Below are 23,142 nucleotides of genomic sequence, written 5' to 3'. Positions count from 1 at the left end.
TGCTAATCTAATCTTACCTTACCATCTACATTGCCAAAACTCAGTTGACAGATGTACCTGCTATGCACATACATGTATTGATAGACATAAATATTTATACCTTATAACCTAAATAGAAGAGAAGGATGTACATACATATGTATGTTTAACAAAATTCAGAGATGTACTGTCAAATAGATTTTAGTACCTCTTATCTGTATTTAATCGACTTGCAAACTTCAAATATGCTCTTCTTTAACATCACTAATATACATTAGGTTACCATTTGCCTATCCTATGAGTACAGTCAGCTTCATCTGCTATGAACATTTGAACATACACTTATTGAACAATTTATTAACATCAGTCCTTCTCAGTTCAATGAATTTCTACATTGCTCCTTCTCAGATTTGTTCTTCCCTTCCTGTTATGAAGAAATTACATGTACAGTAGCATATGCATAAATCCTCGACTATTGATGTAGAACTTGTACGCTCTAGTTTAAGCCTGATTAATCCTCTTTATGAATCATATATATACAAATGCATCATTTTGGTTATTCTCCATAAAGTGCTTTCTTACTTAGATGCTTCAGAAGATAGAGGAATTTGTTTTTTTGCTCCACCGTATAGTTAAAGATATATTTTGTCCTCGCAATAAGTATACTATATAGAGTAAATTCTGTTTACATGTACCATACTACCATGTAACTTATAGAAAAAAATGATCTAAAATGAACAGAGGAGGACTGAGGCCTTAAAGATCATAAACAATGTTATTTTTTATTTTTCAAGTATAGATATAACCATTACTCTAGTTAGCTGAAATGCTAGCCAGCAAATTCAGCCATTTTGAAGAAATTAAAGTAATTTTGATGGTAGGATCATAAAGTTTCAGTTCAGAGCTTTTCTAAGTTGATGCTCAATTGTGTGCTTTAAGAAAAACTGATTTTACACAGAAAATTGTAACATTTTGTATGTGAGCACATATCATTAGTGTTTAACATAGAATCATTTACCTGAACACATTAGTGACAATTTTATATGTTTAGAAGGACAGTTATTTATCCTCTACATTATTATGGCTTTCCATACAAAGGTATGGCTTATATATTTCATGTTTAGAAGTTAAATTCCAGGGAGCCAGAAGATCTACAGGCAATTGCTTTCAGGATACAGCAACTGTCACTGCTGAGTGGGCGCTCAGATTGATAGAAAACATAATGCACCTCTGTTAGCTCCATATACCTTTAATTCTGGCTTTTGAATACACCTGCTTCTCACTAGGCCTGTTAAGAAGCTTAAGTACATCTATCTGCACTGTCATTCTCATGCTATTAGTACAATATCCATGCTTTCAAAGCAGGGAACCTGTAATCAGTCAAGCTTCAAGATGGGCAAAAATGTACATCTGTACATCTGTGTCCAATATTTCCATATAGGTACACAAAATCAATTTGTTAATTTGGCCCAGACCTGGACTTCAAATCTAAGAGATGCTCAGGTTATAAATTTTGATTCTGTGGCATCCTTATTTCAAATCTCCTTCTACTTGCAATGCCAGTCTAACTAGTCCACAATCTGATCTCTGCTAAAAACGCTACATCAACACAGGGCAGATTCAAGGTTAGATAACAGCAGGCGCTTGTTTATAAAGATATAACATGCACAGAGGAGGTGACTTGCTGCAAAGTTCACGGATACCCAGAAAGAACAGCCTGAATTCTCACAAAGCAAGCAGAAAGCAAACAGGAAAGTCACACTTTATACCACTCCTGGGCATTTGAAAATCACTAGATGGAAATTTATGTGCTGTGCGATGCAGAAGGGACTATTGCTAGGCTGTCCCTTCTGCCACCAGAACCTGAGACACTGAACTACAAGTTCACTACATGACACATGGTTGCAAATCCCTTTGACCTTCATGCTGTGCATCTATAGGGCATACTTCAGTAGACTCTGCAGGAACAGGGAAGAGGTTCCTTATCTGACCCTGTCAAGAATGTGAAAAATACTGTATTTCTTTGGTGGGAAAAATATCTGTGTTTGCCCTCACACTCTGACTTTGCATTGTTATCATTGGGTGTGAAGGAAATTCTTTCTCTTTCAAGTCAGAGGGGAAAAGGCTATCTCATCAACAACCTGGGCTGCTATGAGTGAGCTATAAAATCCTGTCTGTGTGCAATATTTCCCTGAAAAGGCACAGAAAGGCCAATCCCAGGTTTCAACCTTACCTATGGCCCTGGATCTCCTGTCCCTTACTGACTAGTTCTAGACTTTCAGCAATTAAGCCTAGTATCAGTGACACAGGTGGAATTTAAACTGTGTAAATCTGGACCAAGTAGATTGATCTGTAGGGAAAATGGGATTTATAAGGGAGAAGGGGATTTTGAGGAGGCAAATGACAAGGAAGTTCAAAGGAAAAAGATGAAAACTGCCAAAACCCAAGGGTCTCTTCTCAGAGTATGGACCTCTGTAAGGTAAAGTGCCCAGAGTCATTTCCAGAAACACTGTGAAGTTTACAGCAACTTCTAAATCCATGACAGCAGTGTTCAGCATACCCTCAAAGTTCAGTCAGCAGCTAGCCCAGGAGGTGGAAATGGACTGAACTGTAGATTGCCCGTAACAGGTAGGAGAACCAGACAGACAACGTAGCCCTTCGTTCTTTTCTAAATGGAGTGTGTGCAGGAAGCAGCCTGTTAGGGATTAGCTTTAGATGACGTTTTTAGATCTTCAAACCTGAAGATCTGGGGATCAAAACAAATAGCACAGAGAAGCATCAATGTCATTTTCTAAACATGGCACTTTTCACAACCAGTTAGAATTCTGCTGGGGCTAAGAAAGTTGTAACATGCCTCCTTCTCCCAGTGGTACCACTGAGGAATTCTGTGTCACACTGGAGGGGACAAAGTCTATCACCAAGCAACCCTTCCCAATATCACGCTGCACCCCGCTGCATTTCACAGCGCTCCATTAAGTAACGCTGTATTGCCACTGGGATGGTAAGCGTAAACCAAACAAACAAAATGTGAGGTCTTAAAGTGCAATTCTGTCTGCAGCACGGCCTGCCAGACAACCAAACTAGGTGTCACTGGTGATGTTTTACGGCAGTCCACAGCACTGTAGAGACGGCATGCATGAGAAAAATACCCTTTCTCATCATTTAGGGATACATCCCTAAATTTGAAGCACCCAATGCTTCAAATTCCATCACACTCTGCTACCTATCACATCAGCAAAGTTATTTGTATCATTTCAGTACTAGATAAAGTTGTGAAAATGTTTGGAAAAGGTAGTAGAGTATTTGACAGATTGACACTGTATTGATAGCTCACAGAATTATAGCATAGCTAAGGTTCATAGGCAGCTCTAGAGGTTGTCTGGTCCCAATCCCCTGCTCAGAGCAGGTCATCTCAAGCAAGTTGCTCAGGGCCATGAACAGTTGGGTTTTCAATATCTCCAAGAATGGAGACTTCACAACCTCTCTGGGCAGCTTGTACCAATGTTCAACCACTCTCACAGTAAAGAAGTTTTTTCTTATGTTTAAATGAAATTTCCTGTGTTTCTATTTGTGCCCATTGCCTCTTGTCCTGCCACTGGGCGCTACTCAGAAGAGTTTGGCCTGTCCTCCTGACACTCTCCCTTCAGATATTTATATACATAGATGAGATCCTTCTGAGCTTTCTCTTCTCCAAGCTGAACTGTCGCAGCTCTCTCAGTCTTTCTTCATGTGACAGATGCTCCAGTCCCTTAACCATCTTTGTGGCCTTGCTGGACTCGCTCCAGTAGTTCCATGTCTCTCTTCTGGTAGGAAACCCAGCCCTGGACCCAGGACTTCAGGTGTGGCCTCACCAGGGCTGAGTAGAAGACTCTTGGCTTTGATCTCTGCAAACACTAAGAAAGAAGGAAGTGGAAACAACATTTATCATTCACTGAGATCCAATCTCCGTGCTGAGTGGCCCAAAGTCAGTATTAGCTGATGGTTAGGGATTCACATAATGACTGAGGATTTCAGACTGGTCTCTTCTAGAAAAGCATTCATATTGCCATAATCACTGTCCCAAGTGCTGCCTCTTGTGAAGTATAAGCAAAGAGGTCAAAGACAGAACGCTTCAAGAAAATAGGCAATCCTCTCCACCTAAATGTCAGAAGTGAAGCGTTCTGGCAGTAGAGAATGCCTCCAAAGAGCCTGTCAATACTCGCCGCACATCAGACCTCTGCTCAATTTACAAGCTTTTGGTAGCTCTCTTGAGAGAAGAAGGAATGGTCCCAAGAGCTTAAGCACTCCCTTATACCATAGTAAAAATCATGGCATATTCTGCCATATTTCTGGGTTTATGCTATGTAGAGGAAGTTCTAGTTCATATGCATTCATCTCTGCAAATAATGAATGTTACGAAATGACAGAGGGATGAGGAACCTCAGAGAGGGACAGTGCAAGACTTCTCCCAAATATTAACGAAAATCACGTATGAAATGGCTACTGCCAGGCTATGTTGGCTTTTGCTAAATACTGACACAGATAAAAAAACCATTTCCTTGACCAGAATAAAAAGCAGTTTTTTCACATACTAAATTCAACACATTCTTTAAAACTGAATAAAAGAAGGGTAAGAATACAAATAGAGTAAGTGTGAATCACAAGGTAATGTCTGAAAAACATGTACAATGCTGTTGCCTTCAAAGGAAATATTTCTCTATTGTTTGTAATAATTCTACCTTAACAGCTCAAAGCTACCATCATGCAGGGACCCAATATGTAGACCTTCACAATTAATGTCTGACAAGCTCTCAAGAAAGGACCTTTGCCCAGGAGTTAATTCCTTGCATTATAAACAGCATGTTTCAAATATATTGTGTCATTAGGTATAATTAGCTGGCAAAGAGAACCAGTTCTATATTATACTGCTACCATACAGAGAAGGCTACAGAAAAAACAACACTGCTGTTCAGAGCCATCAGATCCAATTCCTTGCTGACATAACTCTTGACCAGCTATGTCTAAGATGTGTTTTCCTCCCAACCACTTTATTTCCCCTTCATTATATTTAAAGTACTGCACAATAAACAGTTGATTTCCAACGAATTGACTTGGTACTTTCTTTGACAAATTAGCTATTGAGTTTTGGTTGACACCGTTACAATTACCTACATGTGGTCCTGGCCTCTGCAAAAGAGACAGCGAATGCTGCAGTGTACTTGCGCCACCATCAGCCTAATGCCTACCTCCATTTTTGTATATACTTCAACAAGCATATATGGCTTTTTTTTTCACAGCTCTTAAGCGCTGACTGCCACGAGGGTTGTATGGAGCTGGGATACCCTCTAACGGTGGAATAGCAAACTACATATATTCACCTAGATTGCCCACTTAAGTAACAGTAAAAATGCTGACCGAAGAGGTGGGACTTAGTCATGCATGCTTGTAAATGGATATTCTCCATAGCAAGCACAACTTTCTAAATTAACCTAATATTTATCAAAGGCTCTGTTTTTCTGAGGATGGAACTTTTTCATCTTTCTTTAAGCTAAAGCCAACATGTAGTCTAACATTTTTTTTCCCTTTTCACTTCCTAGAGACTTAAAATAATTTTGCTCTTTGATTTTGTTCAATGAACCTGCAGCATATGGCTTTGAGGAAAAGATCTGACAAGTTAAAGAAATTAATGTTAGGTTCTGCTACATGATAATTGCAGCAAGCAGCTAAACAACATGCAACTCTCACTAGTTCAAATAAAGATTCTAGGCCAATATTTTTAGGATTTTCTGTTGCAAAATTATTTAAAGATGATATATTTTTACATCATCATCAATATAGAGATATAAAAAGTTCATATTAAAAAAATCAAAGCATAGTTAAAAATCTGTTTTAAAAACTCCTAGGTAAGGGCATTACCATGAGAAACTTCTGTCATTTCATACTGCCTTGCCCAGATATTTTTAAACACATAGAGAGCTGTTCCGATAGCAACCTTCATTCACAACTTCATATTTATTGAAGTCACTAAGGTACAATGAGGAACACTGTATGTCATTGGCTCTGCATTTAAAATCATAAATCATTGCTTGAAAACCTGAAAATACTAAGCACAACAGATAACTAAGAAATGAACACTTAAATTCATAAGGACCCATTTTCAATTCAAACTGTGGAGATCATGAACTAGGTGCGTATATAGCAACACCCTCTGTGGCAATGAGCTACCGAATCAATATTGACTTCAGTGGAGGGATAAATTTCTTAGATCTTTTTTATGGGTATAAGAAAAAGACAAATGTTTTATTGATCCATAATGTTGCTTGAAAGCCAGACATTATCTCATTAGATCTACTAATTTAATATCTGAGTTTGAAGCATTATTTTAAAGGATGTTCACAGTAGTATATATTTAAATCATATTTATCATATGTAGTGGATGCATGTTACAAAATACTGCGTGCATCTGAAGGAATCCACCAGAACGACGCCTATGCCACACTCATTTCAGTTCTTTGGGATTGTTCAGAACGCATCGGGCGTTTTGCATCTGCATGCAGTATAGAAAACATGCGACTGGAACACACAGTAAACACAACGCCCTCCCCATACGGAGGCATTAAAGCGATGTGCCCCTTGGATGCAATAACGCTGCGCACACGTTCACGGTGAAACCTCGAAGTTATCGCAGGTCTCCTGAAATTCGCAATTTGCGGAGCTGTAATAATGAACAAGTGAGAAGAGTTGGCATCGCGGGGGCCAAGCGTCACCTCAGCGTTTAAGAGTTGCAGTGGTGTACAGCGGAGCCACTGGCTACGGAATGGGAGCGTGTATATATATATCTGTGTATATTTATTTATTTATTTATGTGCGCGCGCGCGCGCGCACGGAGCGGAGCCCGTGCCAGGGAGCTCCTCGCCCGGCCGCCGGGGCAGCCACCCCCGGGGAGCGCACCTGCGCCGCGGGCAGGGGCCGCTCCCGCGGAGGCGGCTGCGGGGGCCGGAGCAGGGCAGAACCCGGCAAAACTTGGCGGCTCTTGGACGGGGCGGGGAGCCCGGCCGGGCCCCGCTGCGGCGGCCGCTCCGCTCCGCTCCGCACCGCAGCGCCGAGCCGCGCACCGCCGCGGCCGGGGGCTCCGCGGGGCGGCGCGGGGGCGGCGCGGCAGGGCGCGGGCGCGGGCGCGGCGCAGCGCTGCGGCGGGGCCGCGCCTGCGAGCGGCGGGAGAGGCAGCGCCGCCGCGCCCGCTCCCGCTCCGCGCCGCACCGCACCGCGCCGCGCCGCGGAGAACGGCAACTTTCGGGCACGTTTCGCCTTCCGCATCGCACCGCGCAGCGTCGCGGGCGGCTGGTAAGCGTCGGGCTCCGGCCGGCAGGAGCGGGGCCGGCGGCCGGAGCCCTGCCCGCAGCCCCCGCGCAGCGCCGCGCACATGGCCGCGGCAAACTTTGCGGGCGGGGGAGGTCGGCGCGGTGCCCCGCGGGCGGCGGCGGAGCGGGCGCGCAGGTGCTGGCCAGCGCGGCGTCCCCGGTGCGCGGTGCGCGGGCGGCCGCGGAGCGGAGCGAAGCGGGCGCCAAGCAGGTGCCGGTGCCGCGGAGCTTCCCGCGTGCGGGAGCGGCGGTCCCGCAGTGCCGCCCCGTCCGCGGTGCGGTGCGGTGCGGCGCGCAGCGAGCGGGGCAGCGCGGGGGCGGTGCGAGCAGAGAGCGGGGTTTGGTTGGGGCTTTTCTCCCTCCCGCCGCCAGTGGAGGGGGAGAAGGGGCAGGTTGTTGGGCTCGTTAGCGAGGGGACCGGGGTGGGGGGGGGGGGGATCCAGGCTGCTCCCTCCCTCCTCCGGGCTTCCTTTCTTTTCTTTCCTTTCTTTTTCTTTCCTTTTTTTTTTTTTTTTTTAATAGGGCACCGAGGGAAATGTTAGTGCCCAGTAGTGAAACTGGTGATCTGGCCGCTGAGGCAGGTATCCAAAAAGCAGCAGTCGCTGGGGCAGCTCGGTTACTGTCATTCTTCATGCTAGCATGAGATTTATGTGCCTTTGCGGGGAAGGTCACTTTTTACTCCCCCCCCCCCCCCTTTTTTTTACTCAGTCGTGTATCAGCAGCTTGGATTGCAAGAAGCAGTAGGTGTTTCTTGGCATTTTAACTGGGATTTTGGAAAGGGAAGTTGAGTATTTAAAGGGGAAAAATTGTGATGGAAGGAAGGGCTGCGGAGGCTGCACACATCCCTGGGTTTGCAGGCGTACGGAAGTTGTTGCATAGGTAGAGCGTCCAAATTGGCATTTGGAAAACAGTGAATGGTACTGTAGTTAGTGATCTGATGAACAAATATAAAGGAAAATTGGGCCGCTAAAAGAGAATTTTTCCTGTTTTGCAGTTTGCTGTCAGCAGAAGGTAAAACATGTCCTTGAAGATATACAATTTTACATAAACAGATGATGTTTACATAATCCTAGATAAGTTTGTGAAAAACATAGATAGCAAAAGATGCGGTGGTAGCTGAACTCGACCGTCCTGCTCTTTGAATGTGTAATCTTTTTTCTCTCTGTATTGTTGCAGCTTAAGAACAAAGTGTGCAGCAATACCTTTACCAAACCAACTACCTACACTATTAATCTGATCTGGAATGGACAATGGAATGTTCTCTGGCTTTATCATGATCAAAAACTTCTTCCTTTTCTGCGTTTCCATGAGTTTAGCCAGTCAGTTCGGGTAAGTTGCCAATTGTGTTTGACTTTTTGCTGTGGGTTTTTGAGGAAAGCAAAGGCTTTGGCTCCATGCGGTGTGGAAAAGCAGAACAAAACAAGCAGACTTTGCATTTGATCTTAATGTCCTGATGTCAGGAGAAAGGGAGCAGTTTTCTTTCCTACGCAAATTTAGCTGTCTCGTGTCGGTCCTTATTCGCTTGTGGCTCTTGCAGGAAGTCTTTGCGGGAACAGGGAATTCAGGCTCACAGCTAGAGAGGCCAGGCCTAAGATGGTGATGATCTTGCATGTGTGTGTGTATACATACATACATATATAGTATGTATTTATGGTCTTGAGTATAGCAAAGCATTGGGCTGTGGTGCTCATTACTCTTCCTGGCTGCAATGAGGAGTGCTGACATCTTTCCCTCTTACCTGGCAAGTCCAGGCTGTAAGCAGTAGAGCACACCTATGGTAACAGGACGCAGCGCATGCTTCTAGCTGTTACAGGCTCCTTAATAAGTAAGGGAAAATCTTTACTACTCAGAATGACAGCTTGGAAATTTCATTTCCGTGAAGCAACCTAACAACGAATTGTTTCCTTGCGTTTTTCTTTGGTTGCTTTCCTGAGTCATAGTATTCTGCAAGCTATACTGAAGAAATATTCCTGCTGTAGCTCTTCGAAAAAACAATCAGAAAATCCCAGTCTACATGTTCTACCTTATCCCAGAGATTTCATGAACCTACCAAACTCAGACTATGCAAATGAGTGTAGAGAAAGCGTTTAGCAAGGGGCCTGGAAATACAAGTTGATTCTATTTTATGGAAGAGAACAGTTATTTATGATTTTGCTACACTAAAAAAAAAGAATTCTCCCAAACTGTTTTTCACAAGTAAACACATTAATTTCTTTCTGTAGGAAGATCCAAAATATGGGTTCAACCAAAGTAATTTTTTCTAGATTAGAATTAGAAGAAAGACCGTACTTCTAGAGGTGACTGTGTATACAGTAAGCAAAACTTAGCCCTATCTCCATGGTGCACCTTACGTAGACACACAGAAATGTGTAACCACAGTGCCATGTGTGAACAGTTGTGGCATTGCACACTCCAAGGGAGGCAAACAGCTGCAAGCTGCCACCTTGGAAAAGCTGGATCCTGCTTTCACTGTGGTCTAAGACAAAACTCTCATTGGACTTCATAAAAGCAGATCAGGTGCTTTGTGATAAAAATGAAGAGGCCTTAGATAACGCGGGACTTGTTTTTAGCTTGTCTTGAAATGATAGTGCTTTACCAGATCATTACTGTGTGGATAAAACTAGGAAGACTGTAAGCTGAAGTCCCTTCTGATCTTCTTTCATGCCAACAAAAGGTAGCAAGTATCAGGAGTTTAGCATACTCTTCTTGGCGTGGGGTTTGTCAGATGACATTCTGTCTTTTATAGGTGTTACTCATTCTAAGAGAAGCACTGATATGCAAGATTACTAAAAAGAAGGTTTAACTGTCTTGTTTCTGCTAGAAAGTGAGTAATGAATCCAAGTCCTAGATAGGAATCGTGACCTGTAGCATATCTGATAATTGGAACAGGACAGTTACGTGAAACTAGGATGCTTGTTTTCTGTAAGTTAGTCAAAAAAGCTTCTGTGCACTAAAATGAGATTATCACGTAACCTTCCCTTCCACCTCCCATTTCTGAACTAGTAATTTTAGTCAGGGCCTGCAGAGATAAGCAGCTCCAGTTCACGGCACTTATTCACATGCTGCCTGAGGGCTGAATTTTGACCCTGCTCAAAAGACAGAGGATGCGCAGCGTCTCTGTTTCAGAGGCAGAAGCAGTTTGAGTGTAATTTGCTAAGTGCTTTGGGACTGACTCTTCAGGACAGAGTGGTACAATTTACATGTAGGCTGGTATACTAACTGCTACAATCCAGAATCATATACTGGTAATATTTGCTGTTGCTACCAGAATCTTCTTTATTAATTTCATCTATGTTTGTTTTTCATCTATTATATTCCACAGCCATTCCATATTTATATTAAGTCATAAATACAGTTTTTGCTGGCATAGTCAAAGCCACTTTGGGGGATTTTGATGCACAATACCCAGTAAAATAAACAGAAATTATGCATCTCAGTCTCCTAGGCTACTTCAGAAATCTCAGCAAAAGTCTCAGATTAATGGTTAACATAAATACGGAATGACTGTCGAGGATTGTCCACATAATAGGCTGCAGAGGAGGACTGTAGGCATAGTTGGAAAAAGTTATTTAAAAAAATCACTGAATTGAAATTCAAAGGTATAGAGCAAAGGAAAACAGTATGTGGACATCCCACCATTGCTGGTGCAAGAGTTTTATAAATCTAGTTTTGCATAAGCAGTCCAGCTCAAGTCAAAGTTTTTTCAAGTTTGCTTGACTTAAGTCTTGAGTTGTGTAAGGTTCTGGGTTGAGATATTTCATTGAAGTATTTCAAGATAGTTCACAATTGTATTGAAAGTAAACAATATTAGAGAATGATTCAAAATCAAATATAACAGAGAAGAGTATTTTCAGATGAGACAGAGCCTGACTTCCTGCATTTGAATTCAATTAAGGTTTCAGGTGTGCAGAGTTGAGGCTGACAAAAACACATGAAAGTTGGCTGCTTTCCTTGCAGGAGGGCAGTAGAAATTCAAAATTCAGATTCCGCCCTCTCCAGACTGATGCCCTGCAAGAGTGACACTGCGATGCTGAACATATCAGCTGAGCACCCCGCAGGATAGAAATCAGATCACTCGGGGTCCCGTCCAGCCAGATGCTAGTGGCATTGTGGCACTGTTGGCCCTCCTGCGCTTTCAGGCGCTGGGCGAAGACCCGCATTTGTGACTCCGAGGGAGGGAAATGGCAAACACCATGTGTTGTGGAGTGGTTTCCAGCAGATCGCCGCTGCCGACAGCCGCCCTGTTGTGCCGGTGCTCTGGCTCCGCAGCCCGAGAGAAAGGTGGCACCTCTTTCTCTGGGGAGCACGGCACAGGCTGTCCCGGGGAGCTTTCTGGGGATGTGACGGTGTTATAAAGTCCCTGCGCACACTTGCATTTCAGATGTGCAATTTCAGAAGTCCGTCTTGGAGCCTGAACCAACAGGGACAGATGTCGTTGGTATAACCACCATTTAGATAAACAGAGGGCTTAGCAGGAAGCATGTATAAATTGATTCCTTCAAGCATCTGCTAATAATATCTATAATAGTATGAACACAGGGAACAAAAGATCCCAATTAATTCTGCCTCAAGACAACACAAGAGTTTTCTGCACACTGCAAGAATTCAGTCTGTGGGGTATCTATAGTGTCAGATACTTTTCTACTAGCTCAAAATCACTACGTTAAGAGCATAATCCTGCTATTTAGATTAAACATACCTCTCCCGTAGACCATGGAATTTGTTTTAAGTTAGTCTCTGCCACCCTGAGCAGTTAGTCCTGCTGAGTTATTCCCTTTCAAGTACTAGAGATGCTGGGGAGTTCTTTCCCGTATTTTTAGACTTAATTTTGTGAGAATTAGCATATGCTCATTCAGTCACGCTTGTCCATTTATTTATTTTTTATCCTGTTTGCCTTTCCTTCTCATCTTTCGAGGTAGCTTTTTGAAGCCGTTAGTGAATTTCAACAGTTGGGAAAATAAGTGAGTTGCCAGAACTGCTTAGAGGAGAAGGACAGACATTAATCCCTCGGCTGAACAGAAAGCTACAGTGGCAGCACTTCTGTTCTGCTTGGGCTCCTGGCTGGCCAAATAGCAGGTGTGTAACTGCAGGCCATGCGGCACGTGCTTAGCGCAGGGTCAGCCGCAGCACGTCTTGCCGCTTAGTGAACCTGTAGCTGAGGGGCTTGGGAGGAGCTGAGAGTCCTAGGAGCAATTAGTAACTCTAGGAGCAATTCAGGATATTGAAAGGGACATTAAGGTGCAGGGGGATAAGGATTATGAGAAATTGCCCCGTGAAGAGCAGACTTGAGTTCCACTGTTCACAAATTGCTCATTTGCAGAAGGTAATAAAATACTGCTCTTGGAAAATAAAAGAAGGAAATTGTTCTTTAAGGATCTGCAAAGGCCATTAAAGTTTAATTATTCGCAAAGTCAGTTTGCTCCCCTACCCTTCTTACCTGATTTGAAAGAATTAAATTTTCATTGCACAAATTTACAGAATACCAAAATTTTTAGATCTCAAGCATCTGTAGGAAAGGGATGGTTAGAAGCTAGCTTAAAAAAATAACCATTTCCTGTGATATTTCGCCAGGTGACAGTATCCCAAGAGCGTGCAAATGCATTCTCCTTTTCTTTTTCACAAATTCTTAATTTGTCTGAGCATTCTGGTGTAATTCTGATTTTCTTAAAGCAAGTTATTGGAAACTCGACTCTTAGAGAGAGAAAAATACAGCTTTCAATTGCAAAATATTTCCCAGTTATTTTCCAGCATCTAACTTTCCTTTTCGTTTTCAAAGTTTTGGGAAAATCATGAAATATCTATGAATACATTTTGCTTCTGTTTTTTTCAGTCACACAAAAATTGCAATATTAAATAAATGTGATAAGAAGTATTCCTGGTTGGTTTAGTTTATGTTTATAATGAGATTTTAATTTAATTATCTTTGAATTTTCTTAGCATCCACTAAGGTTTTTTCTAGGTTTATTTTTATTCCAGAACTGAAAAAGTTTGCTTTAAAAAACAGCTTTGGTTGCTGAGTGACAATAATCCCTACTAAGTTTTTAATAAAACCTAATCTTTATATGTATGGCAGCAATTAATTTAGGATATCACTGTTTTATTCATATAATGTTGCAAGTACACTCTTAACGCTCTTATGTCGTAAAAGACAACTTCAGCACTTACTCCAAAATATGAATTAATATTTTATCAGCCTTCTCAAAAATATAAACTATATGCTTTCTTTTCTGTGAAAGAAAAAGTGATGTTTGCATTAGTGGCAAACAGTGATCCATCTACAAATGCAACTTGAATAATACTGACATTTCTCTGTAATTCTGCATCAGATGCCTTTTTTGTGTGTGATCTGCCAAATCTAATTTGGATTGCTGTTGTACAGACGAAGTGCAGATTTTCTATGATGCTTCATCCTAAGTCATTTCTCCATCTTTTTCATCTATTAATTTGGTTTTCTTATGCATATGCAAGTATTTCAGTATGTGAGGTGTGTACACTGTTTTTATGAAAGGTGTATGCAGTCAAGATAGAATGAAGCGACATCAGTTACTCATGCTGGATTCGGGGGAGAGATTATGAGAACGAGGTATATTCTGTCCCTTCCCCACAAACATAGTTCAATGGAAAACTTTCCTCTGAGTTCAGTTAGCTTTGAATTCAGACTAAATTACATGCTAAAAATACAAGCTTTTCTAAGAGCAGAGAAACTAGTGAGGCTTGGTTTCTAAGCCTCTGTATCCTCTTTCTCCTGCACCATCCCTCTGCAATCATCCCAGCTCTGTTTTGCGTCCCAAGCAGCCGTCTCCCTGTATTTTATCTCTGCAGTCCGTATCTCAGAGTATCTTTTCTAATCACCCTGCAAGTCTCTTCCGTATCTCTTAATTACCAACGAGGAGGTGGGCTGCTTTTGCTGAGGCAGTTTTTGAGCTACATGCTTGCTGACTGGCCTGGTCGGCAAGCCAGAGGGAATAGATGACTGCTGACCTCACATTTTTACTTAATGAAGCACTAATTTGGATCGCTCTCCTCTTGTCTAGTCACTGCTCCTCATGAAACTGGTAAGAATGAAATAAAGTTTGATCTCTCGGCCTCTGTCAGATGCACTGGAAAATGGAAGTGGGTCCATAAGTTGATAGGGTGGAACAGGCAGACTGTGTGATGCGTGTCTGTTTTTCTTATGAAAACAAGCTAAAAGTAAGTGATAGAAAATGTAAACGATATTCTAGGATTTTACCAATGCATTAATTATGGTCACTGAATAGTAAGAACCTCTGTAGTTTATGTCCCTTCTCCATATTCATTAGGCTGCTACTTGCAACTAAAACCTTCGCACAGTGAATCCATTTGATTATGTTTGACAAAAAAGGATGTAGTCTGTTTTCTTGAATGGTCTGGTGTGCAAGGATGTCTAGTGCTCTTTAATTAGATTAGATGTACTGGATTAATTATATATCATTTTAGTCAAATGTATCCATAATGTATCCACTAGAAGTTGTGGTTTCAGCAGTGAAAACTAATTCAGTCTTTAGACCATGGAGAGATGGGATGGCCTGAAAAACGGGCGAGATTCTCAGGCATGCCGCTGCCTGCAGTGAAAGGGAGCTTTTTGGTGGACTTGGGCTCTCCCGATTTTGAACTTGCTGGGACGTCGCAGCAGTGCGGGCGTTGCTCCTGCTACCACGTCTCCTCTCTGCCTTGCTCTTGCATGTGCTTCAGCGTTCCTGGGACACTGCGCCCCCAGCCCTGAGCTGCTCCCCTTCCCTGAGAGACTCTGAAATCCTTTTTTTTTTTTTCCCCTAGCAGAAGAACATAAGCTGTAAAGGGAACTGAGGCAGGGCTGGGGGTCCCTACATCTGGCTCTGGCTCTGAGGTAGTACGTGGCCACTAGCAGCTCTTAGTGAGCCAGGTCTTATGTCCCTAAAATTTCGAGACTGTGCCCAAGCTGATTACACAGATGTCAGGGAAGTCATATTCAGTGTAAACCTTGTGCAAGTAAAACCTAATTAAGGTCCCTCATCTTTCTTTTTATAAATCCTGTTCTGTTAAGTATAATATGTATTTTAAAAACATCTTGCAAGACAACCTGTTCTGTGGAATGCTTTGAGATTCTGTATTTGTTTACTGATTTATTTCCCTGGGGATTGGTAATAAATAAATATGGATCTTTTTTTATCTCTAGGTCACTGGTCCACATCCAGTTCGGGTCATTTGAGTGTAAGTGGTTGCTGTCTGTAGGCAGGGTGCGTGAAGTGGAATATGGTTCTTAGCGGGGTGACATGTGCTCTGTCACAGCTGCAACATTTGTTAGCAATTTCAGCAGAGGCTGGAACTTGAAAAAACACTTGCTGTCTCAAGAGATAGTCCGTGCTAGCTGCAGATGAAGCACATTTATGGATAAGCTTTTGTGTCTGTTATCTGTTATTTGGGTAAGCAAAGGCATTAGTGTGCAGGAGGTTCTCTTGAGCATCTTAAAATCAAATAGATTTAAAAATGCATGTTATAGTTGTGCTGTGAGCTAGAGTATCATTGTGGGTACTTTCTATGTAAGCCAACCTCATAGGCTGGTCTGATCCATTGACACCTGAACAGACAAGGTTTTTAAAACAAACAAACGAGGGATGTTTTGCTTGCTTAAAGGACTGTATCTGAAATACGTATGTACTTGTCACTGAAATAAAAGATGAGTTCATAAGGAGTTCATACTGAGCAAAGAGTAAAAACAGATCTGGCCTGAAAGATATGGAATGAGGCCCACTACAGGTTGTTATTTGCATACTGTAAGGAAGGAGTAATTTATGGAGAAGACAAAAGAGGAATGAAGAACTGTATTCTTGGTACTGCAATATTCTTTTCAGGTACCCCCATAATCCAGGGTGGAATATTTGAATCCAATGGGAGTTCTTTGTCCTCAGGTGAAATCAGAGCTCATATGTTGTTCTAGGAATGAATTACATAAACTGTGGAAATTAGAATCTGTTTGGCATGCTGCTTGCATGACCTCTCTGTGAGCTGATGCGGTTTATAAAGACTGGAGAGCTAACCTGAGAAAAAAAATAACAGCTTTTGCTAGCTTTGTGGGCTGAATTTGCTCCCTGAGGGGGATAGACACATGCCAGAGCCAGTGCCGGGGAAGTGGGATCCCAGGGGTCACGTCGCCTACAGCCCCAGCTGCTGAAAAGGCAGAGGAAAGAGCAGGGGGCTCGGAGGCTCCCTTTGTGAAGTTTCCCGCAAGTTACGCTGCCCAGAGGAAGCCTCTTAAGATTGGCACAGCTTTTGACATGTTTCTTTTTATTTGCATAAAATAGCTTCTCGCAAATGCCCACAGCTTCGGGGAAAGAGGACACCAATGATAACATTACTATATTCACCAGGATCTTGGACGGCCTGCTGGATGGTTACGACAACCGACTACGCCCAGGACTGGGAGGTAGAAGAACACTTTTGTTGTGGCTGGTGGATCGTTTAGACAATTCTTCCTGCATAGTGACTCCCCTGATGCCCTCCTGTATGGGTACATGCCCTTGGGACAGGTCTTAAGGAGAAAGAGTTGTTTAATTAGCTAAATGTAGATGAGAAAATAGTGTCTCCTTGCAAACAGGTACAAAGGTCACTGAAGTTTTTTCTTTCACTCACTGAAGTCATATGAGGTTGGACTAGACATGCAGGATACACATTTTCTGTAACTGAATACAGTTTGCATTTTTTTTCATTTATTTTGGTACTCTTCTCCGTTAAGGTCAGCCAGACAAGGTGCTTGCAAGTTGCTTTGAGGTTCCCTACTGGTCAGCATGTATAAAATTGTGCCAATGACAAAAAAATCTCTGTTAAAAAAAGAACCCCAAACCATCCATTTTTAGATAGCTGCAGTGACTCTGTATTGATACGTCATTTAGATAACCTCTATAGCAGCTATTTTAAAAGCGTAACATGTGAATAGTTACTTGCCATTCCAACCTTGTTGAGCCCTTCTTCAGTTCTCTTTCCCCCAGATTTCTCTCATCTTCTACCCATGTGTAAACCATCTGTTATGTTCTTCCTGGCCCTTTTTTAATCTGGCTACCCCCACCTCTTCATCTTGTGAGACCAACACATTGCTTTCATTGCTTTCTCTCCTTCTCCTCTCACTTTACTCAGAGATGCTTGAAAATAGGGCTTGATGCTCCTATCTTATGTAATGAACTTCTGAAAATTCTGCCCTTAAATTAAATTAGTCCTGGATTTGAAAAGATGCCAGAAAGACTCAGAGCCTTGAGGGCAGAATTAATTTCACCTAGCTTTAGACATCTATAATATAGATGTCTGCAATTGAGCAAATCACCCAAGTCAGTAGCAATAAATAGGCCCTTCTAAGGTACACTTCATGTCAGCATGTAGTAGGCACCTAAACCGGTCAGAAAGATTGTACCTGAGAAGGTCCTGTTCTTTTCCTCTGACTACAGGAAGAGAGCCTGAGCTCTCTTCCAAAAGAGGTAGACATTTGTATTTGATCAAGGATCAAATTCCTCCTCAAACATCTTCTTAAATTCAAATTTTGGGGGGTGGGTGTTAGATGATTCAAAAGTTGTTAATAGGGAAATGCATCAGAAAAATGTATGTGCGTCTTAACGTAATTACTGACTCAGAGCCTGTATTTATTACAGAGAGAATAACTCAGGTGAAAACAGACATCTATGTTACCAGTTTTGGTCCTGTGTCAGACACAGAAATGGTAAGCTCTAGTCCGTGGCTCCTCGCTTACTTGTATTTCCTTGCTAGAGTCGTTTTCAGAACCATCGCTTCTAATCAGGCCCGACAATAATATATCTACTTCTTTACGCCAGGAATACACCATTGACGTTTTTTTCCGACAAAGCTGGAAGGACGAGAGGCTTCGATTCAAAGGACCTATGCAACGCCTCCCTCTTAACAACCTGCTTGCCAGCAAGATCTGGACCCCCGACACCTTCTTCCACAACGGCAAAAAGTCTATTGCTCACAACATGACAACACCAAACAAGCTCCTGCGTCTCGAGGATGATGGCACTCTGCTGTATACCATGAGGTAATAACCTCCCTTAATTTCTTCTGACGCTGTTTCCCAGCTAGCTTTGCCAATACTTGGGGGAAGTGGCACTTCCTCCACACCTAGCAGAGCCAGGCAAGCAATCTTTTGCACATATTTATGTGAATTATCAAGAAAAGTGGAAAACATAATCACTGCCTACAAGCACCAATTAATTTGTAGCTTCTGAATACTGCTAGTGCCTAAATGATAAAATGGAAGGCATATTCTCAACAGATTTGGTGATTCAGTCCAGCTTTTTTGTGAAGATCTGTACTCTCTTATTATTTGTATTTCCAGCTGCAATGCTGATTGCAAGAGAGCTGTCTTGAAGGCCAAAAAGTGAAGCCTAGTTCTGGGGCAGTACATCTTGAACGCTTGACACTTATATTATTATTTTTTCAATTTCACTAATAGGCAAATCGTCACTGGGATAAATGAAGTAAGCTAGCAGCCCTGTGAAGCTATTGTAGCGAGTGCATTCCTGAAATCAAAGCTGGCGCATTATACTGGCAGAGAAGCAGCGTCAGTATCTGAATTCTTCAGGGTCGTGCTCCTCATCTGATGAGAGGACGCTGTCAAGCTTCGTCATTGCATAACCTAGGTATAAGATACAATATCTGTGATGTTAGAGGATTATCTGAAATTCTTCTCAGGCCAAATCCCACACCAGTGTAGGGTGATTTGCTCATTAAAAGTAATTAAGCTGCAGTAATTAAGACTGCCTTATGCCTTTAATAAGGTTTTCTCTGGAAGCATAGTTGTACGGACAACACTTCAGAAGAGATTAAAGGAAAAACCTGCTGGGGAATAAAGTGTTATTCTAGGCTTATCACGTATGAGCACAGGATGATGCCTGGGACCCAGTAAAGCAGTTAGGAGCTCTGAAGTTAGACACTGAAGTGCCTGCGCTTCCTACCCTCGGCCCCCCGTGCTGAGCCGGGCTGACAGCGGGCTCCCAAACGGAGGAGGGGGGCACGGACCCGGGGGCGAGAGCGGGCGCGCAGCGAGGCGGGCGGGAGGCCGAGCGCCTGCCCCTGTCGAGGGCTGGGGCCGCAGGGCTGCGTGGGGCGCCGCGCCGCTCCGAGCCTTAAATCCCCTCTGCTGAAAGGAAAAGAGGTTTGGGAGAGGTAAAGCGTCCTTTTGTACATGCTGAAAGCTTTAGATCACACAGCTGTAACAGCACTAGCGCTGAAAATACTTAGATTTGCTTAGTGGTCACATTTAAAAGTAGGGAATAGTCTCCCGTTTTCTTTCTGCTGTACATTGCTGTTATTTCTCACACGTTTTGCTGAGTTAATGATCTCAATAATAATAAACCCCTGAAACAATGGGGTGATACAGTGTATGTTTAGATGAATAAAAGTCAAAACAACAAGAAGAGAAGCCTGTATTTCACAAAAATACTGGTAATTCGGGCCTTAAAACCAGTCTCCTTGCTGCTAGGACTACACTAGTGCAACTCCAGAGACCACTACAGAAGCAGTTCTTGATTATTTGTGTTAATTACTTGTGTAAATAAAGTCCAAATCAGGCTAACAGCCTGGAAGAAAACATTACTTGGTGTGGTAGATTCACAGCTGGCTTGCTACTTCTGTGGAAGCGCAGGGTTTTGCAGCGTTGAAGAAGTGCGGTGAGGCACAGAGTCATTAGGCAATTAACTGAGGCACCGGGGTTAGTGGAGCGAGATATATCTAGTAGATAACCTAGCCGCTGGATCCGAATTGCTCTTTGGCAGTGCGTCTCCTGCGACTCTGCTAGACTTACTAAATTAGGTGCTGCAGGCTATAAGGATACTGAGGAAAAGACTGTGTCCTGCTCGTCACATGCAGCTGGAGCAAAATTTGGGCTTGACCCAGTCTTTTGCATCTTCCCACTGCTTCTCTTTTCCCCCTCATTTTCACAAAAAGGAAACGTGGGCACAGTGCCCACACGACAGCTCAGGGAGCAGCCTTATCTAGGTATCGGAGGAGGCCTTTTAACGATAAGTGGGTGAATATGGGCCTAAGGACTGGAAGTGAAACAGTCAAAGGTTCTTTGGATTAACGTTCATGTAGGCTACAGAAACGTGCAGAATGCTTTTCTAACCTAAAAAGCATGTAACGCAACTTTTTTGAGAGAGAGAGTTGTGTGTGGGTGTGCATGTGTGCGGAAATAAATTCCCACCAGCCATGGCGTATGTGACAAGAAATGGAGTGCAAAGCTTTTGAAATACCTTGCTTTCCATTATCACAAATAAAACTTTAAGATCTAATAAGCGTACATGAAGTGTATGCGCTATTCTATTTAAACCTAAGTCCAGAGGCTGCTTCTGTAATGTGTAAGGAGCTGTGCTGCTTTAGGGATATCAGTCTTTCATGATGGGCATTTCAGCAGTGGGAGCAAAGTTCTGCTGCAAGGTTGTTTCTGACTCCCCTTCCCAGCTGTGCAGCGATGGCTGTGACATGCACTCAGCCCCCTTTAGCTGCTGCTACACCTTTTGGGACTCCCGGTGAAGGTAACAGCTCATCAGAGCTACTGAGCAAGGTTTTCCACCAGGAAATACACAGTGCAGGGCCTTTTAGCAGAGAAGTACTCACTGCAGTGCTGATGCACTACATGAAGCTACTAGGCTTGGCCAGGGAGTCTCATCTCCTGCCGCTCCCAGCAGACCTTTCTGGTTCCCAGGATTTGGGGTTTTGAAGGTTCTCGTTTCCCAGGAGGAACTGTGCGTTTCCCAGGCTGTACGTAGGAGTAATCTGTGCAAGGAGGATTGGACCCTCTGTCGTTGACAGAGATGCCTGAATTGCATTTGCAACCACACATCTGGCTGACTGAATGAAGAGGAGGAAAGCAGCAAAGTCAGTGGTGACCTTCTATCTTATTTGGCTTCCAAATATACCGCGTTTGATCAGCTGAGTAAATTTCCAGCTTTAGCACTTGTCATGTGTTTTCATTATAAATGTGTTTACTTATAAAAAGTGTTTACATTTTGCATTTCATAGTATGTTGTCTAGGTTGGAATTTGATGGGATATATTTTCCTAGGGAAACGTAAAAAATAGGCTTCTATACACTGTATATATAGTATTAAATCTCTTCTGCATGAATATAAGAACACTCTTTAAAGAAATTTCATAGGCAATAATGTTATCTGCAGGGAATGACTTAATAAATTTAATTGTCTTGGATTTGGTAGATCTTACCTGTTTTATTTTGCTGATGTGATTTACAAGTGATACACTATTGGATTGAATGCTGCAGATTTTATTTCTGCCCCTAGAGGGAAGTATTGTCTGCATGCACGTTTTTAAGTGTTGATTTCTTAGTAATAGGATTATGGTAAAAGTGCTAGCAAATGAGCCTTATATTTCAGTAGTCTATGTAGAAAATAGCACTGTGAATGGAGGCAAAAATTAAAATTTTGTTCCCAGAATTATTTTTAAAAATCTCATTTATCTTGTCTGAGGAATAACGGTAAAAAGTATGAAGTTCATTTGTTCCATAAAACTCTTCTGGAAAATGAGGGTAGTCATTAAGCAACCTTTTCAGGTTAAGAGAATCAGAGAATCAGAATATCTCAATAAGCTTCATTTTTTTCTACTTTAGTGGGAATTGACTATAAAGACAGGAGCTTGATAAACTTTGCTGTACAGCTCTAAAAATGGCACAAGTCTGCCTTTTTGGCCAGAAATTGTGTGAAGCAGAACATGCGCAGTAAAGACAAGCTGTTGGACCATAACGGAGCCTCTGGACAGCAGTTCTGAGAAGGTTTCCCCTGGCTTTCTCTCTGCTTGTAGATACTGAAAAATATTTTTGTGTCATTGTAAGGGCTAGGGTCCTTAAAGCCGGATTCTCACCTTATCTTTGAAAGGACCCTGAGGTTCTTCTACTATCTCTAAGATTGCCAAACATCTGATATAATTTGAGATTTTAAATATCATATGGTCATACCTATGAGGAGTGTACCACACAATGATTTTTCTCTTGTTACTGTGATGACCAAAGGTTCCCAGAGATCCTGAGAACATTCGCTCATAAATCTGTCAAGTTACACTGTTAACGCATAATTTATCAGCTTGAGACTGCAGACATCCGCTTGATCGGTTCAGAGTTAAGAACTTTCAAAATCTTTCTTACAGCCCTGAAATAGAGTTATCTTTATCATTCCTGGAGGACATTTAAAATTCAGCAATGTTGAACAGCTATCCACTTGATGGCAGCATAACCCCACTTCTTGATACTCTGTAGTAAATACAGAGACTTAGCTCTGCTGAAAATAGTTTCCTACACAAGCACTGAGCATTAAGTTTGTATGTGCAAGCATGTGTATGTTCCAGCTGCATGATGCTTTGATCCATATATGAAGCATTTCATGACCAAACTAACCTTCTTGTACGATAGAGGTATCGGTTATAAAAAGAATTGACTGGAAGATGTCGTGCTATTTTCAAAACTTCCATTGGGAAAGCAAGATTTGGGTGTGTTTTTTTAATGGAAGAATTATTCTATGAAAAATATGTTCATTCTCAAAGTGCTTACTTTGCCAGAAGGAGGACTTTCCCAGATGTATATATGCCTATATGGCCCCAAATGAGGAATACCAGCTAACCTGCATTTTTTAAAAGACCTTAGTTAGTTTTCAGTTAGCTAGTCATCTAGATAGGAACATTTTTGTTTATTTTGCATATCTTGTTCTTATTTCAGAGAGAAAACTTCATTTATGCATCCATTTATATTTATAAAAAAGGATTTGGCAATAATTTGGGCATTGTATAAGTATTATAAAACTAATTGGGAGGTCTCA

At 42.3% G+C, this 23,142-nt stretch overlaps 2 protein-coding genes across 3 annotated transcripts in view; one reads left to right on the top strand and one right to left on the bottom strand.

Moving 5' to 3' along the window:
• The window catches only part of GABRB3 (gamma-aminobutyric acid type A receptor subunit beta3), a 190,223-nt gene that overhangs the window by 135,621 nt on the left and 31,460 nt on the right, over positions 1–23,142 (bottom strand). The gene's annotated exons all lie outside the window — the stretch shown is intronic.
• Positions 8,563–23,142, top strand: part of GABRA5 (gamma-aminobutyric acid type A receptor subunit alpha5) — a 53,363-nt gene continuing 38,783 nt past the window's right edge. For both annotated transcript variants that reach the window (XM_062575004.1, XM_062575013.1), the window contains exons 1-4: positions 8,563–8,648; positions 16,622–16,743; positions 17,957–18,024; positions 18,137–18,357. In XM_062575004.1, coding sequence (XP_062430988.1) covers positions 8,563–8,648; positions 16,622–16,743; positions 17,957–18,024; positions 18,137–18,357 — 497 coding nt within the window. The remainder of the gene's footprint in view (positions 8,649–16,621; positions 16,744–17,956; positions 18,025–18,136; positions 18,358–23,142) is intronic.

This window comes from Rhea pennata, chromosome 1, assembly GCF_028389875.1.
Source record: "Rhea pennata isolate bPtePen1 chromosome 1, bPtePen1.pri, whole genome shotgun sequence".
NCBI lineage: Eukaryota > Metazoa > Chordata > Aves > Rheiformes > Rheidae > Rhea > Rhea pennata.
Note: the sequence above shows the minus strand (reverse complement) of the source record. Positions and strands in the feature narration are given on the sequence as shown.